Consider the following 18,022-nt stretch of genomic DNA (forward strand, 5'->3'; position numbering starts at 1 on the left):
GCATAGAGATTAATCATATCTTATAAGTGATTTTACAATCGGACTCCTTGGAAGAAAAAAAGGGGGGGGGTCATTCAACAATACAAAATATAAGGTGAAAATAATAGGAGAATATATAAAACACATATTTTATACAGGCAATAATAATATGCAGACATCCAAGGACAAACAGCTGCCATTTCGCTCACTGTTAGGTATGTTCCTTCAAAGGAGGTCTGAGAGGGTAGAAATGTTCGGGGGCAGGGGCAGGACTCAGAAACCTTTTCTGAATTCCAGTGGGCTTCTGTTCTTCGGGAAGGAAGCACAATGAAGGTGCAGCGGAGTTTTGAAGTGTTGTCTGAGGCTGTTCCCTAAAGAACCAACTGGCTGATGAGGAAGACAAATTCCCTTCCCAGTCATGAGAATCAGGCTAGGAATGTTAAAGTCAAGGGATCTTTGAATTAGTGGCCAATTCAGGGGTGGAGGAAGAGCAAAGAAGAGAAAAGGAAATCTCTGGAAAGGGGGAGAAGGAGATGGAGACAGCGGGAAGAAAGCTCCTTTCGCATCTGCAGAGGGGAGGGTGTGCTGAAATTTTGCTCAATAAACCAAGACGTTCAGATTGGAGGAAATTCTTTTTAGGTTCCCTGCTCTTTGGGTTATTAGGATCAGGGAGCTGACAAAAAGTTGCCAGTGTCAACAAAAGTATCTGATGTAGGCTGCACAGACACGCACGTAAGGGTATGCATGAAAGTGTGTTATATTGCATGTTTCTCACACACTGTATGTATTCAGGCTGTGTATACTCTCTTGAAATGTGTGTGTAATAATTGAAAAGAAATGATCTAAAAATATATTTTATAAATACAGCTTGAATTCAATCTCATTTTCAGGGATGCGGTCAACCTTAGTGGTTAATTTCCCAAATCAAGGTAAGTGTTTTTTCTCACGTTGGAAAAGAGTCCTTTTGGACAACTAAGATCATTTTGGAAGGCAGGACAAGCGCAGAAAGCCCTGTGTCCTTGGGCTGTGCATGCAGAATTATCACAGGGTACGCCTTACGGAGCTTACTGAGTCAAACTTTATTTTCCTTTGAGCCTTGGAAGAATCCTAAATCAGAAAACCCTGGAGCAGAAGGGACCTTAGATATTAAATCTGTCCCTCACTTTACAGATGGGGACAGTGGGGCAGGCTGGAAGGGAAGGAGAAGCCAGTCAAGGTGTCACCAGCCCTCTGAGGATCCTGGGTCTCTGGATCCCAGCCCAGGGCTCCCAGGTAAGAATGCTGCTGGGCTTTTCACACATTTGTTTCTGAGATGGGAACAGAGAGAAGAGATCCATGAAAATTCCACCTGGAACAAGCGATTTTCAACAATTCCCTTGCCCTATTCCCAGGTGTAGCCAATGAAAACCCATTTGAAGGAATATACTCAAAACGGAGGCTTCCGGGATGGGGATTGGGGTGGCGGGGAGGGGGATGGAGAGGGACCTGGGATCTGCAGACCTGGTTCCCTGGGGCCCGCAGTGCGGACGTGCCCGTCGGGGTGGCAGCACGTCCAGGCTGGCTATGCTCAGTGCCCAGGACGGAGAGTGGCAGCGTCAAGGCAGGGCTGGACCGGCGGCCTCCGGCTCTATGATACGCTGTAGCTGTTGTAGTACGTGGCCGTGGCATCAGCCAGCACGGAGATGAGGCTGGTCTCTGTGGGGCCCGTTGGTGTCACCTGAGAGCCTGGGGCATGCCCACCGAGGGCCACGGCCCCAGCAGCAGAGTCTGGGTGGCCAGGAGTGTTCAAATACTGGTCGAACTCATTACGATCCATGTCCCCCAGGAGTTCCACCTGGCTCAGCTGATCCAGCGCATCAAAGCCGGGGTGCTCCGGAGGTGGGGAGAGCTGGCCCAGGTGGGCATGGAGGTTGGCGTGGAGAGGGTGGTAGGTGGCAGGAGAGTAATATGCAGGAGACGGGGGACAGCCGGATACAGTGGACATCATAGAGACACCGGGGGACTGGCCGAGGGCCAGGGAGCCCAGGGAGTGACGGCAGTGGAGAGGGCTGGGGGCGTACTCGGGGGAGTAAGGGGGCCGGGGCAGGTGGGGGATGCGGTGGGAGTGCGCGTGCTCCTCCTGGCAGGGGGAGGAGAAGAAGGTCTGCTCCGGCTCCAGCGCGTCCAGGGGCGACATTTCCGGGGGCGTGGGCAGCCCGTACGGGTACGTGTCCGTGCTGCCCGGGGTGCCGCTGCCCGCCGGCCCCTCGTGGTAGCAGCCCCGAAGGCTGGGCAGGGCGGCGCCCGGGGAGTACTCACCCCTGTCCTCTTTGTCCCCCAGCGGCCCCCGGCTGCTGCCCCGCTTCTCGGGCAGGGCGTTCTGGTCCCGGGAAAGGGAGCTCAGGAGGAAGCCGGGGTCCACGCGCTTGCAGAGGCGCTTGGCCTGCTTCTTCCTGCGCGGGCGGTACTTGTAGTTGGGGTAGTCCTGCATGTGCTGCAGGCGCAGCCGCTCCGCCTCGTCCACGTAGGGCCTCTTCTGCGACAGTGTCAGCGCCTTCCACGACTTTCCTGTTCACACAAGTCAGAAAAGGCCACTTTCAGCATCTGCGCGGCTTGGGGCAGCCTGTGCACATGTCTCAGGCTCCTGCCTCCAAGCATCAGACAGGCACACTCTGTCCCACTTCGTACCCCCATCCCTTCCGTGGTCCCCTCTCTACAAAGGGCAGGAGGCACTCCTCGCATCCTCATCCCAGCCTAGATCCTGCCTGCACAGTGAGGCCAAACCAACGTCCACCACCTGCGTCCAGCAAAACCACTTCATACCGAGACACACATAGTCACGTCACCTCTCATATAATAAAAGCCATCAGATCACACAAACATGAAAACAATGCAGGGACTACAACATTGATTTGGGTTCTTTTAACCCTTGGAGAGCCAATTCTAATTATTTTTGCATTCTAATGAAAACCCTCTACCTTTGTTGGTTATTGCTGTGTCTCAGGAACAATATACTGTATTGTTACCCATTGCTGTGACTGTAATATTTATGTATGGCATAAACCTCATAGCCACCCCCCCCCATGTGGGAACCCAGGTAGAGTTAATAGTTTCACAGGCATAATTAAATTATAGGATCTCACTTAGTGTAACACGATTATCCTTTACACCTGAAGGTCAAATAGGACCCTGTTGTATGAAGACCTGACACTGTGGCCAGAATGCCAGCATCTGCCTGAAACATGCACATGTGCACACTCAGACAGCACACATGTACACACACACAGAGAAGCGCCCACACCCCAGCTTCCGGTTATCTACTTAGGACCCTTTGACTTGACTCTCCACACAGAAGGAAACCGTTTAACTTCCCTGGGTCTCTATTTCCCTCACTAGAAAATGTACTGTATTGTTACCCAACTCAAAACTCTTTAGAAAGCATCACACACATGCATCCCACTGGTACTAAAATGCTGGTGTCACTTGTCTTTCCTATTCGCCCTCACTCGTTTGTGTGTTGTTTTGTAAAATGCTTTAGTCTTTCAAAGTACATTGCACATCCCTCCAGCTGCAGTTTGCTGAAGGTCACTTCTGGATGCTCAGGTTGTTACTGCCTAGGGTGAACTCAGATTCTACAACTTTGACAAGCCCCCTTTCCCCATGGCTCTTATGTGTGCTGAAGTTCAGTCACTGCCTGGAGGATAGGCCCTGCTAAGCACTGTAAGGAAAGGGGCACATCTCCCACCTAGAGCCCTCTGCACAGGGCGGAGTAGAGCTGTGTGCATGGCCACCCCCCTCCCCCCCCATCCATCAGTGCCTGTGTCCGTGCTGGTAGGCTCCGCACACCAGTCTTTCAAAGAGGGCTGGAGGAGGGGAATTATTAAAGGTGTTCTACCATGGGGATGGAAATCTGTAACTATTCTGACAGTCATCAATGAATATAATTAGCTCTCACTTATAAGGGCAGCTTTAAAAGTATTAGGAACTCCGGATTTGGAGCTGGAACTCAGAGTTCCCAGACTAGGGCTGAGGCCACAGAGTTGCAAGAGGCCCAAGATCCAGACACCCCACCCCCCAACTCAATCTGTGAACTGAGTATATGAAATGTGACTCTAGATTCTAAGTGTATGTGGATGTTGCAGTATTAATAAAATATAGGTTAATTTTAAATGTGTAAGTGCCTTTATGCACTTTCTCATTCATAACATACTAAAAATACTAGCGTTACTGGGTGAAGTTTTGAATGTGGAAGATTAGAAAGCTTATAGTCAAAAAAGTTGGGACATCCAGTCCTTTCCTAAGTTCGAAAGGAAAGGGCTGGGCGAGATCATGGGGGTGGAAAAAGATCGTGCTATGAACAGATTAGAAAGACTATATTTGAAAAAGCAACACCAGGTTGGTTTCCCTCACCCAGTGCCAGGGGCTGTGTGGTTAAGCAGGAAGGAATCTGTGTCTTTCCTGCAAAATGAACTGTAACCTCTGAAGCCTAAGTGCAAACAGACAGCAGGGATCAGCGTATGGGAGGCATTTGTCACCCAAGTCCCTTTGCCTGCCCTTTCCCTGGGAGCAGGCAGCCTCAATCCTATAAGGCTCCCCAGACCAAGCTCATCTCCTGTCTCTGGCTCTGGGTCTGCAACAGAAACCCTGCTCTATCTCTGCAAGGAGAGCGTCTCAGAACAGCACCTAGCGCCTACCAAGAAAAAACTTTAGAGGCCCCCACAAAAGAAGTGTTGCATTTCGTTAGCAATCTGAGGGAAAATATGAACTTTCAGGTTGAGGAAATGTTGTATTGTTATGTATATTAATACACTTGTCTTTATGCCAACTGTGTAAAATATAATTTTAAACTTTTTTTTTTTTTAATGGAGGAAGGGGCTCACTAAGACACTGGCTTTCTAATGCTTCCTGGGCAGGGCTAACCAGGAGGCTGGGTGATAGAAGGCTCTTAGAAACCAGCACTCCATCAGCTGCATGAAAGTGTGTCTGGACTGCAGGAGGGACCCTCTCTGCAGGCCTGTGGCTTTAACCAGCAGAAAGGTGGGCATCAGTCCTCAGTCCATGGTTCCGACCCAGAAGGAGCTCAAAGCTCCAACGGAAAAGGGAAACTGGTTCCTTTGGTTCTGGGTCTGATGGGGTTGGGAGAACAGGGCCAGTCTCCAGTGACCACACATGTCCCTGCTCATAGGACCTGAGGTCTACTCCACAAGGAAGTGTTTTGAAAGAGAGGTTCCCATTGGTTAAAATGGATAAAAACCATGTGGAAGGGGCTAAGAGGTTAGAGTAGATCAGAGCTGAAAAGTGCTCAGCTCTAGACAGGGGAGAGACAAGAAAGCCAGAGAGGAACTTCGATTTTTCGGAGGTGCCCTAACATCCTCTCTCTGGGCTCCTCTGGTCTGGCTCGTCCTTGCCCTCAGTCCTGCCCCCCCTGCTGGGATTGCACAGCATCAGAGAAGCAACCCTGCCAGGGTGCTGGGCAGACAGACCCTCACCGCTGCCCTAAATATAGGAATCAAATGGACTAAACCGTTGTGATTGAGAAATGGAGTCTATTTGAGAAGACTTTTTTTTTCTGTTGCTTTAATAATAAAGTTAAAGCTGGGATGCGACTGGCAAGGTCTCTCTTCATGAATATTCGTTAATAATAAGTTACCACCTTCCACCTTGATGGCCAGTGGTAAAGTTCAGGGAACGATGGGTTTCCCACTCTGGTATGCTTAGCAAAGGCCAGTTCCACCGGATCTCAGCGTTTCTGTCCCGGCCACTCTGCACGTTTGGGTCTCCACAGCCCTGCGACTCGGGCCTGGTCGCTGCCCCGCCCCGCCTGTACCCTGGGGCCCCAATTTCGCTCCTGCCTTCCCGAGTGGACCTCCTGGGTCACCCCAGGGCCAAGTTGTTTCACTTTGGGCCTTGCCAAGGTGTCCCTACTCTGAATCCCTGCCACCGCGCTCACACCCACGCTCGCACAGATGCCCAACCTCGCCGGCACAGCGACGCCCGCGCTTCCCGCGAGTCCCCACCCGCCAGGTGCTGCCACTCTCCGCGCGCTCGCCCCAGGCGGTCTCTGCCTGCGCCCCCGGCCCGCGACCTCGCGGCGCACCCGCCCTCCCACCCGCCCGCTCACTCACCCAGCATTTTGCTGAGCTCGGCGTTGTGCAGGTCCGGGTTCTGCACCGCCAGACGTTTCCTCTCGTCCTTGGCCCACACCATGAAGGCGTTCATGGGCCGCCGGATACGGCTCTCTGAGCCCTTGTCCCCTGGCGGCCGGGGGGCGGCCGGAGGCGACAGCCCATCCGACAGCTCGGCTTCCAGGGCCGGGCACTCGAGCCCCTCGGGCCACGGGTAAGTTCCCAGCAGCGAGGCCATGGCCGCACGGGGGTCGTCTCGTTTCGCCTCGCGGGGCCGGCGTTGACCTGGCCCTAGCACAGGTCGGGGCGTCCAACTTGGCCGGCAGCCGCGGCCCGGCCCCTTATTTATCAGCTTCGGGCGGTCACGTCCTCCAATGACTCTTGAAGGCTGCTCGGCCCCTCCCTCCGTCTCGGCGCGGCCCCCTCCCTGCGTCCCTGGCCGCCGAGTCCCCGCTCCGACTTGCCGGGAGCAGGAGAGGAAAGGAGGGCCGCTTCCCCGCGCCCGCCCCCAGCCCGCCCCTCCGCCTCCCGGGTCCCTCCCGGGGATCCGCGTCCCGCAGTCCGGGGCCGCCTCCTGTCCCGCCCGCTGCCGACACAGGTGCCGCAGAGCAGGGCGGCGGGCAACGCCCGCAGTCACCTCGCCCGAGAGCAGGAGCCGGACTCGGGCCAGACTACAAGTCCTCCCGGGCGTGGAATCCTACGGAGAACCGGAGCCTATCAGGTTTCGCTGGGAATGGCCCGGAGCGAGACACGTTGACCATGAAAACCCCCAGAGCAGCCGGTGAACCGTTCTTAAGAGAACACACCTACAACTTTTCTAAAATGACTGGGCCCCCAGCCAACTTTGGTGACCACTAGAGGCTAACACGGGCTGGGCTTGGATCCCGCATCGGGTTCCACGCAGTAACCACCGAGGGCCCCGCCCTGGTGTCTCCGCAGCATCCTGGCTCTTGGGAGAGCAGGCTGCGTTCTCGCTTCTTTTCCACTCTAACACCTGATTTCTCTCTTCCGACACTCTTCTCACCACCCACTGTAGTCCCCGGTGTTGGAACCTCCAGCTCCCTTGCCTCTAACCCTTCTCTCAAGGAATTCCTTCTCGCATTTTCTCTATTCTCCTCCCAGCAACTCCCACTGAGCGACGGGAGTCGCTCCGGCCCTCCCCCACCGCGTCCCCTGTGGTACGACTTGGGAGCTTCCCCTGAGTTCCCCTCATCCTGACGCCCACAAGGTAGAAGGAGCTGCAGGTTCTGGGCCTGCCCTCAATTCCGAGGGCTGCGGGCGGGGAGCTCACCGCCGTCCCTCGAGGGCGCGGCCCCTTCCCTGGACCACAGCTCCGTGTCACCCTGCTTCTGTGAGGATGGTTCCCCTGGCTCTTACGTCAGCGCTGGCACACAGTAGGCACTCAGGCACCGCCAAACAAGTGAATGGATAAAGGAGGGAATAAATATGGCTTAGACACACCCTACTGTATAAAACACCACAATCATAAGGCTTGACTAGATCCTGGAATTCAATCTGCAAATAAGTGCTGAGCGCCACCCCTGTGCAGTGCTCCTCAGAACTGACCCTCAAAGGAGGTAGCGCCGTCTTGGGGGAACTGGGGATCTGGAGTCAGGGCCTGAGTCAGTGTTTGGGTTAATGCGTGACTGGAGGCAAGTCGGCATAGACCCTCCTTTCCTAATCCTAAAAGGAGGACGGGACGATAAGAGTGATCCCACAGGGCTCTTGTGATGATTAGATGAGATAATATATGCGAAGTTCAAACTCTATATATGATGGCAGATGTTGAGATAACTCTAGAGCCTGTAAGTTCTAAGTCTGGGTTGCAATGTCCCAGCCCGCAGTTAGTTGAGTCCACAGGCGCCTTGCAAAATGCTCTCCCGAGCAGCCCCACGGCTAAAACTCACCAAATGGACAGAGAAATGCAACTTTTCAAAGGCCCAATTTGAATTTCTAAAACCCCTGGTAATTTTCTAATTTTCCTATCCCTTCCAGCTAGGACCCCGTAGCAACACCCTAGGCCCATGGGCTCCACCCACTGCTCTCACCGGCCAAGGCTGACCAGCCAAGGGCGCCAGGTGCGCCAGGTGCGGCGCGCAGCGGCTGGAAAGTGGGTGCTCTGCAGCCAGAGAACCCGAGGTGGAGCGGTGGGCTGGCTGGCGCCTGGGGCCGAGCAGGGAGGGGTGGGGCAGGTTTGCAGAGAGAATGTGTCCACAGTCTAGGCGGGCTTCCCTACCCCGGGAAGCCTAGGCCATTTCCCGTGTTGGACACCTCTGCCAGAAATTCCTTTAGAAAAATCCCAGGCCAGAATGCTCTGGGAACTGCGGGGAGCTAGGGCCGCGCCCGTCCGGGGAAGGGCAGCTCGTTGGGGGATGGGGACGGTAGGGGTTGGAGAGGGGATCCCAGAAGGAGCACTTGTGCTACAACCCAGGACCCCAGGAAGAATTTGGCTTCGACCCTTTCTAACCCCACGGCCCTTCAGGGCGGAGACCATGCTTCATAGGGTCAGAGGCCTCTAGGGGACAGCGCCCCCTTGCCGGCCGCGGGCGTCCCCAGTCCGGCGCCAGCCTCTGGCTTCCTCCCAGCGCGGTTTCTGAGCAGAAAGCGCACGCAGTGGGGCCGCGCCCAGGCACCAGGTTAGAAAGATACGCGGGCCCCGGGCAGCACAGAGCGGTCACGTTGGATTCCATAGACCAAAGGCAAAAATGGAGAAAACAGCGGGGGCGGGGGTAGAGAGAATAGGTGTCACGATAGTTGTTTCCAATCGTTTACTTTCTTGCATTTCGTCCGGAGAGAGCGCTCCAACCTGGGTTTTCCAGGACCCGGACGTTAGCAGCCACATTGTTAGCACGGGCGCGGCCCCGATAGTGTGAGCTGTCTGCAGGCGGAAACCCGGGCTCGTTGGCTCGTTCCATTTCTCCATTTCTTCATTAATTTGCACCCATGCATTGATTCACTTGGGCAACTTTATGTCAGCGTGCCCTAGTGCCGGCGGCGCTCAGGGATGTGGGTCAAATGTGACTCTGACGCCTCTCTGGTTACTGCGACCTTCAATCCTCCGGAGCTCTGCACAGAGCCCAAGAGACCTCAAAGCTCGGGGCTTGGAGGGCTGAGCGAGTGGGCTAGGCTGGCGCCTTCCAAGGCATCCCTGACGCCTGCTCCGGCCAGGACCGCGGCCAGGTAGTTGTTGGTCCAGAGGCTCATCGGTCGGAACTGGGCGCAGTGATTCGCAAACAGCCGAACCAAGACCGGTCTAGACGTAAGGGCTGTCGTGCGGGCGTGTGCTGATGCTTGGACCCGCAGCGGGATGCGATGGGATTCCCGCAGGCAAGAGAGAGCAGAGTCGGAGCGACGGGTCTGTGTGTGACGACTCTGGGGCACAGTGGACATCGCGCGTGCCCCGTGCAACGGACCTGTCTGGCACACAGACCTGAGCCTTACTTTTCCGGTGTGTATTGCTTCAAGTGTTCTTCTGCTCCTCTTAAATAACCGTTTCTCTCTTTTTCCTTCCTTCCTTGCTTTTCCTCTCCTCTCCCTCCCTCTCTTTCCTTCCCTCTTCCTCCCTCCTCCCTTTCCCTCTCTCCCCCATCTTTTTCTTTTGCTCTAGTTAGTTTCCAGGAACACAGAACTTGACGTCAGAAATGCTGAGTACAAGTTACATTTACCTGATGTCAGCCTAAGCTTCTTTATTTGTTAATGAGGATAATGTAAGATTACTGATATAGTATTTGTGAAAGCACCTCATATATTTAAAGAACCGTGAAATGTTATAAAATAATGAATGGATGAAAATTGAAATAAAATTGACAGTCAGACCTCCAGAACTTTCCCTGGGGCAGCTTTCCTTGTTCTATCACAAACTGAAGAATTTTGGTGATGCTAGGGCACCAGAGCTCTGGCCCAGAACAAGTTCGGTGTTGCTGCAGTGGGCTGGCAGAGACACACCTCATGGTCCTCATCTTTGCAAGGGTTTTGTGTATGTGTTTTGCTGGCACTTTTTGTCCCTCACAGCAGGCTGGAGGTGGAAAGTATCACCAGCATCTTCTTTGCTCACATTAACTTATCCATACTTTACTGACAGTCTTTGTAAAGGTCATTCTCTGGCTCATCAGAGCCTCTACGCAGCCTCTGCGCTCAGAATCCACTCTTTTAACTCACAGAAATCTCCATAGTCATTCAGGAGAAATTCATCAAGGTCCCAAATTTAGAATAACTTGGGGGAATTCAGCCACACAGCATGGGTTTAAGATGTACCTATTGGCTTACCTGCATGGACTGGAAGCATGCAAGACCAAGGACACCTGGACAGAGTTTCACAGCATCTTAGGTTTAACAGTTTTTCTGTTGGGGACTAGGGGGAAAGCAATCGGATTTTCAGATGACATTGCTCTGGATTGTGGGGAATGTAGGCCCCCTGACAATATCCAAACCTTTTTGTAAGAGGGACTTAATAGTATCAAAACCCTGAGGTACAGAAACCCAAATTATCTTGGGGTCCCCCAGATCAGCTGTCCTGGTTACTACAGAACTCCCCTCTATAAATGCTCACTTGTTTGTGATTAATCACATCTCCTAATGAATGCTGGGAAGAACGTGGACTTGGAGCAGAGACATGAGTCCAGTACCATCTGCCACAAGTGTGGGTGCACATTTAAGCAAGTCACCTGCCCCGTGCACAGGTGGATAGCCTGGTGGGACCAAGGAGGTGAAGGCTTGCCTGTGTGCGTACATTCTCAGGGCAGCGCCGAGATAAGCTACTGCTCACTCTGGGGTGTGTATGTGCTTCTCCCGAGCACTGAGGGCTGGGAGAATTCCATGTCAAGGACAAACCTTGTCTACATTTATTTTCTCCCACTCCACTCTGCACAATGATCAGTTTTCCTTCTGTAAGGAGGAAGGATTACAGCACTGAAATGATCTTTATGTAGTTGGTCAGAAGCTGAATTTTCAAATTTAGGTAGAAAACAACAAATTACAGGAAAGACTAACAGTGGGTTCAGAGGATGTTTCTATCTCTTTATCCTATTGCCTAGTCTTTCTAAACGCCTAAGAAGAAGAAGGGAAACTGACTAGAAAAATGCTTATAAGTAATACAAAATGAAAAATAAGTCTTTTCTCAGGCTACCTATACACATCTGATTTCTGGGTAAATAGTGTCAGGCTAATGACCGACGTTATGAAGCAGCACAGATAGAGATCTCATCACGGAGAACTCTGTCATCAGCCAACAACTCTGCTGTGAGAAGCGGAGGGTACTTATTTGTTCAGCATATGAGGTTGCCTTAATGGATGAATTCCAAACTACCATTATTTTATGTGTTGTTTTTTGTAATTGAAGCACATCATGCAGCAGACATGGTGAGCGCTGGCTGAGACCTCACTGCGTGAGCACACCCGCAGAGGTCGTGCTCAGATCATGGAACAGAATGTTACCAGTCCTACCATTTTAAGGCTCCCCTCCCCAGCAAATAGTAAGTTTACTTGGGGCAGGAACTGAGTATCATTCTGTTTCCAAATATAGTATATTAATAGAAAATCTGAGGTATAGTGAGGCCAATATATCAGGAGGAGACTGCTCCTGAATGCTAGTTATTCACAGCTCCTGAGAGGGGCTTATCTTGCTATGGGGGCCACATGGAGAAGCTCTGGGAGAGGGGGAACCATGAGCAAGAGCCTTCTCTAGTTTCCTCAGAAGGAACGGCGAGGAAGGGAAAGCAGGCTTAAAATTAGCTAAATCTGAGTAATTTGGGTGGGCACCGGGGCATAAGGATATCCCTAGTTGTCAGGTACTTAGCCTTTGGTTGATTAGGGCTGGGGGATGGTGGCCCAGAATTTGAGAGCTTCGTAAAGGAGGTGATCGAGGCTCTGGGTTTGTATGAAAAGCACACTAGCAGTTGAGCTGTTTACTATCTGTAGGAACTGGCTAGCCTTGGGAGGGGCAGTCCTTCCAGAGTCAGGGAGGCCCAGGATGGCAAAGCATCAGCATATAGACAGTAAGTCACATGATTAATACACACTCATCTTTGACACTCCAGAACCTAAAATAATGTTACAGCAACTCACGTGAAGAGACTCCATTCAGCAGCTCCTGGATTTATATTCAGAACATTGGGATGTCTCAACAGTATTAGAAGTCCCTCTGTGAAGACTTCACTGGTGAACATGACCCTTGTTCAACATATGCACTTAGACCAGCTGTCTAAATTGGTCCTTGAACCATTCACCCTGTATTTCTGCTAGTGTCTGACAGATATGAAGGGATGTGCTCCAGTTATCTATTGCTGTGTAATAAACGACTCAAGCTTAGTAGTGCAAACAACTGTTATGCTTGGTGCCTTTATGGGTCAGAAATTTGGATAGTGTGCAGTGAGGACGTCTGCTTCATGATGTCAGGTGGTGTCTCAGCTGGAAAGACATGAATGACTGGAAGAAACTTGAATGGTCAGGAGCTGGAACCATCCAGAAGCTTCTTCACCAAATTGTCTGGCATCAGGGCTGGGATGACTCAAAGGCTGGGCTAGGGTGAAACTGTTAACCAAAGTGTCTATCAATGACATATCTATAAATCCCACTTGGTCACGGTATAGAATTCTTTCTATATGCTGTTGAATTCAGTTTTCTTGTATTTTTTTTTTGGGGGGGGGTTTGTATCCATATTCACAAAGGATATTGGTCTATAGTTTTCCTTGAGTCTTTGGTTTTGGTATCAGGATAATGCTGGCTTCACAGAATACGTTTGGAAGTGTTCCCGTCCTTTCAGTCTTTAGAAGAGTTTGAGAAAGACTGGTGTTAATTGTTCTTTATATATTTGGTATAATTCATCTGTGAAGCCATCAGGTTCTGGGCTTTTTTGTTGTTGTTGGGAGATTTATGGCTACTGATTCAATCCCTTTACTAGTTATAGCTCTATTCAAATTTTGCATTTCTTCCAGATTCAGTTTTATTAGGTTGTGTGTCTCTAGGAATTTGTCCATTTCATCTAGGTTATCCAGTTTGTTGGCATGCAATTGTTCATAAGAGTGCTTATGTATACAATATGCCTTTTATTTGTGTGAAATTGGTAGTAGTGTTTCCTCTTTCATTTCTGATTTTAGTTACTTGAATCTTCTCCTTTTTTTTTTTATTAGTTAATCTAGTTAAAGGCTTGCCAACTTGTTGATCTTTAATAAGAACCAACTCTTGGTTTTGTTGATGTTCTATTGCTTTTCTATTCTCTATTTTATTTATTTATGCTCCATTCTTTGGAGCTTTGGGTTTAGTATGTTCTTTTCTTCTAGTTCTTTAAGTTAGATTGTTGATTTGAGACCTTTCTCTTTTATTTATTTATTTATTTTTTATCCTCACCTGAAGACACTTTTCCATATTTTGTTCAGATAGAGTGCGAGGGAGGGAGGAAGGGAGGGAGGGAGGGAGAGAGAGAGAGAGAGAGAGAGAGAGAGTGAGAGAGAGAGAGAGAGAAACATCGACGTGAAAGGGACACATCAAGTGGTTGTCACCCACATGACCCAACCAGGGCCGGGGACAAACTCCAAGGTACATGCCCTTAGCGGGAACTGAACCTGGGTCTCTCTGGACCACAGGCCGACACTCTAACCGCTGAGCTAAACCGGCCAGGGCGAGACCTTTCTCTTTTTTAATGTAGGCTTTTGCAGGTATACTTTTCCCCTCTTAATACTGCTTTCTTTCATTGCATCTGATAAGGTTTGGTGCATTATGTTTTTTTTTTTCCAATTTTTATTAATTTATTTTTTGTAACAGATATTTTTCCTTTTTTCCCCCTAGACACCCTCCTCCCCATCCCGCCGCCACCCCCCAGCATTGTTGTCTATGTCCACTGGTTATGCATACATGCATAAAAGTCCTTCGGTTCATCTCATCCATACCCCCTGCCCCCTCCTCTGAGGTTTGTCAGTCTGAACCATACTCCTTTCTATGTCTCTGGGTCTATTTCGTTTATCAGCCCACCTTGTTCTTTATATTCGACAAATAAGTGAGATCATATGGTATCTGTCTTTCTCTGATTGGCTTGTTTTGCTTAGCATGATACTCTTAAGGTCCTTCCATGTCGTCTCAAAGGATAAGAGACTTTTCTTTCTTTCTTATAGCTGCATAGTGTTCCATTGAGTATATGTACTACAGCCTTTTTATCCACTCATCTATTGATGGACACTTGGGCTGTTTCCAGATCTTAGCGATTGTAAATAGTGCTGCTACTAACATATTCTTTCTGATTGGTGTTTCAGGCTTCTTAGGATATATTCCTAGAAGTGGGATCACTGGGTCAAATGGCAGATCAATTTTAAATGTTTTGAGGAATCACTATACTGTTTTCCTTAGTGGCTGCACCAGTCTGCATTCCCACCAGTAGTGTCCTAGAGTTCCCTTTTCTCCACACCCTCGCCAGCACTTGTTGTTTGATGATTTGTTGCATTACAGTTTTTGTTTGTCTCATTATTTCCTAATCCCTTGTGACCTTTTTCTTTGACTCATTGGTTGTTTGAGATTGTGTTGGTTAATTTCCATATATTTGTTCCCCGGCCGATATGGCTCAGCGGTTGGAGCATTAGCCTGTGGACCAGAGAGTCCTGGGTTTGGTTCCTGCTAGGGGCACGTACCAAAATAAATAAATAAATAAAATTTCCACATATTTGTGAATTTTCTAATTTTCCTTCTGTTGAATTGTAGTTTCCTTCTGTTGAATTCTAGTTTCATTCCATTGTGATTGGAAAAAATACTTTGTATGATTTGTTTTTTAAAAATTTATTAAAACTTGTTTTGTGATCTAACATATGGTTTCCCAGAGAATGTTCCATAAGCACTTGAAAAAAAATATGTATTCTGTGTGTCTGTTAGATCCAATTGGTCTATAGTGTTATTCAAGTCCTCTGTTTCTTTCTTCCTTTCTTTTTAAAAAAGTATTTTTTCTTTATTCATTTTAGAGAAGGAAGGAAGAGGGAGAGAGAGAACCATTGATGAGAGAGAGAACATCAAATCGCTGTCTTCTACACGTCCCCCACTGGGGATTGGGCCCACAACCTGGGCATGTACCCTGACTGGGAATCGAGCTGGTGATCTCTTGGTGCATGGGTCGATGCTTAACCACTGAGCCACACTGGCTGGGCCTCTGTTTCTTTACTAATCTTCTGTCTGGGTATTCTACCCATTATTGACATTGGGATATTGAAGTCTCTTACTATTATTGTAGAGCTGTCTATTTCTCCCTTCAATTTTGTCAGTGTTTGCTTCATCTATTTTGGAGCTCTGGTATTTGGTGCATATATGTTTATAATTGTTATATCTCCTTGGTGCATGGACCCTTTCTTATTATATAGTGTCCTTCTTTATCCTTTGTAATAATTTTAGACTTAAAATCTATTTTGTTTGTTATTAGCATAGCACCCCTGCTCTCTTTTTGTTACTACTTGCATAGAAAATCTTTTCCATTCTTTCATTTTCAACTTATCATGTTTAGATCTAAAGTGCCTCTCTTCACAACATATAGTTGGATCCTGATTTTTGTTTTGTTTTTGTGCATTATGCCATTGTATGTCTTTTGATCGAGTTTAATCCACTTACATTTAAAGTAATTATTGATATGGAGGCACTTACTTTGCCATTTTATTTATTTTCTGAATGCTTATAGCTTTTTTGCCCCTCATTTCCTCCAATACTGTTTTCTCTGTGTTCAGCTGACTCTGTGTTGTGACACATTGTAATTCTCTTCTCATTTCCTCTTTGTGTATTCTACACATATTTTGTTTGTGATTATGATGGGAATTAGATATACCATTCTAAAGTCATGACACTCTACCTTGAATTGATACCACCTTAATTTCAACAACATACAAAAACTACTTCTTTACAGCTCTGCTTCCCCCACTCTATATTAAAAATGTCATAATTTACATACTTATATATTGTAAATTAATTAGCAGAGATTAATATATTTAATCCATTTGTCTTTTAAATACAGTAGAAAATAAAAACTGGAGTTATAAACAAAGTTACAATACTATTTATTTATATTTGTCTGTGTGTTTACCTTTACAAAGAACCTTATATTTTCATATGATTCAGGTTACTCTCAAGTGTCCTTAGATTTCAACTTGAAGGACTCTTGTTAGAATTTCTTGTAGGACAGGTGTGGTGGCAATGAACTCTTTCAGCTTTTCTTTGTCTGGGAATATCTTAATTTCTTCCTCATTTTTGAAGAACATCTTTGCTGGGTATACAATTCTTGGTTGCCAGTTTTTAAATTTCATGATTTTAAATATATAATCCCATTGTCTTCTGTCCTGCAAGGTTCCTGCTGAGAAATGTACTGATAGTCCTATTGGAGATTTCATGTATGTGATGAGTCACTTTTCTCTTACTGTTTCAAAATTCTTTTTCTTCTTTTTAAAATCTTTCAACAGTTTGATTATAATGTGTCTTGGTGTGAGTTTCTTTGGGTTTATTGTACTTGAAGTTTGTTAAGCTTCTTGGATTGATATCCATATATTTAATAAAATTTGATAAGTTTTCAGTCATCATTTCTTCAAATATTCTCTCTGCTCCTTTCTTTTCTTTCTGTGACTCCCGTAATGCTTATATTGTTATGCTTATTTGTCCTACAAGTCTCTTAGACTCTCTTCATTCTCCCCCCCCCTTTGCTCCTCAGACTTGATCATTTCAAATGTAAAGTTTTCGAGTTCACTGATTCTTTCTTCTGCCTATTTGAGTCTGCTGTTGAACCCCTCTAGTGAAAATTCAGTTATTGTATTTTTCTTTTTTAAAAATATTTTTATTTATTGATTTTTTTAGAGAGAAAAGAAGGGAGAGAGAGAGATAGATAGAAACATTGATAAAAGATAACATCGATCGGTTGCTTTCTGCACACCCCCTATTGGGGATCAAGCCTGCAACCTGGGCATGTGCCCTGACTGGAAATTGAACCAGCAACCTTTTGTTGCATGGGTCCACACTCAACCATTGAGCTACACTGGCCGGGCAGTTATTGTGTGTGTGTGTGTGTGTGTGTGTGTGTGTGTGTGTGTATATATATCCTCACCCGAGGATATTTTTGCATTTATCTTCAGATAGAGTGGGAGGCAGAGAGGGAGGAAGGGAGAAAGAAACATCGATGTGAGAGAGGCACATCAAGTGGTTGCCACCCACATGACCCCAACTGGGGCCAGAGACAAACTGCAACCGACGTACATGTCCTTAGCAGGAACTGAACCCAGGACTCTCTGGTCCACGGGCCAACACTCAAAACACTGAGCCAAATTGGCCAGGGTTATTATTGTATTTTTGAGCCCAGAATTTTCTGTTTGGTTTATTTTCATAATTTCTATCTCTTTGTTTATATTATCATTTTGTTCATATGTAGTTTTCCTAATTTCCTTTAGTTATTTGTGTTTTCCTTTGGCTGAGTATATAAAAGACAGCTGTTTTGAAGTCTTTGTTGAGCCTGGCTGATGTAGCTCAGTGGTTGAGCACTGACACATGCACCAAGAGGCTGCTGGTTCAATTCCCAGTCAGGGCACATGCTCGGGTTGCAGGCTTGATCCCCAGTAGGGGGTGTGCAGGAGGCAGGGGATTGATGTTGATACTTCTCTTTCTCATTGATGTTTCTATCTCTCTCTCCCTTCCTCTCTCTCTAAATATATCAATAAAAAACATTAAAAAAAGTTTTTGTTGAGTAAGCCAATAGTTCATTAAAGTATAAAAATATAGTTCTGTGTGGTCCTTGTATCTTGTGAGCTATTTAAACTCACATATTAGTTCAAGGGCCTTTCAGGGGTAGATTCCTAGGGGTTTTCTATGTAGACAATCATCTTGCAACTCAATGTAAGAGAAGAATACAATGAAAGCATGGACAAAAGATATGGATACTTTATCCTCACTTGACATTTTTCGATATTTTGTTCAGATAGAGTGGGAGGGAGGGAGGGAGA

General features: G+C 47.9%; 1 protein-coding gene across 2 annotated transcripts; it reads right to left on the reverse strand.

Moving 5' to 3' along the window:
- Positions 1–520: 520 nt before the first annotated feature.
- Positions 521–6,394, reverse strand: SOX7 (SRY-box transcription factor 7). Of its 2 annotated transcripts, XR_004956489.1 has the most exons (3): positions 6,084–6,394; positions 1,480–2,526; positions 521–1,286 (listed from the first exon to the last, which is right to left on the reverse strand). XR_004956489.1 is itself a non-coding variant. In XM_036241007.1 (2 exons), exons 1-2 carry the CDS (start codon positions 6,319–6,321, stop codon positions 1,607–1,609), a joined length of 1,158 nt encoding a protein of 385 aa, XP_036096900.1. In that variant the 5' UTR covers positions 6,322–6,394; the 3' UTR covers positions 521–1,606. The 2 variants fall into 2 exon arrangements, 1 of the variants encoding a protein (XP_036096900.1); XM_036241007.1 differs by having other exon boundaries at positions 521–2,526.
- Positions 6,395–18,022: the final 11,628 nt, after the last annotated feature.

Source organism: Molossus molossus, unplaced genomic scaffold (genome assembly GCF_014108415.1).
Source record: "Molossus molossus isolate mMolMol1 unplaced genomic scaffold, mMolMol1.p scaffold_m16_p_4, whole genome shotgun sequence".
In the NCBI taxonomy this organism is placed as follows: domain Eukaryota; kingdom Metazoa; phylum Chordata; class Mammalia; order Chiroptera; family Molossidae; genus Molossus; species Molossus molossus.

Excerpts from the sequence above, each read along its gene's own strand:
- SOX7 (XM_036241007.1), bottom strand. The coding sequence starts at position 6,321 with ATGGCCTCGCTGCTGGGAACTTACCCGTGGCCCGAGGGGCTCGAGTGC. Across the intron at positions 2,527-6,083 it reads CGAGCTCAGCAAAATGCTGG|GAAAGTCGTGGAAGGCGCTG; the intron begins GTGAGTGAGCGG and ends TTGTGTGAACAG.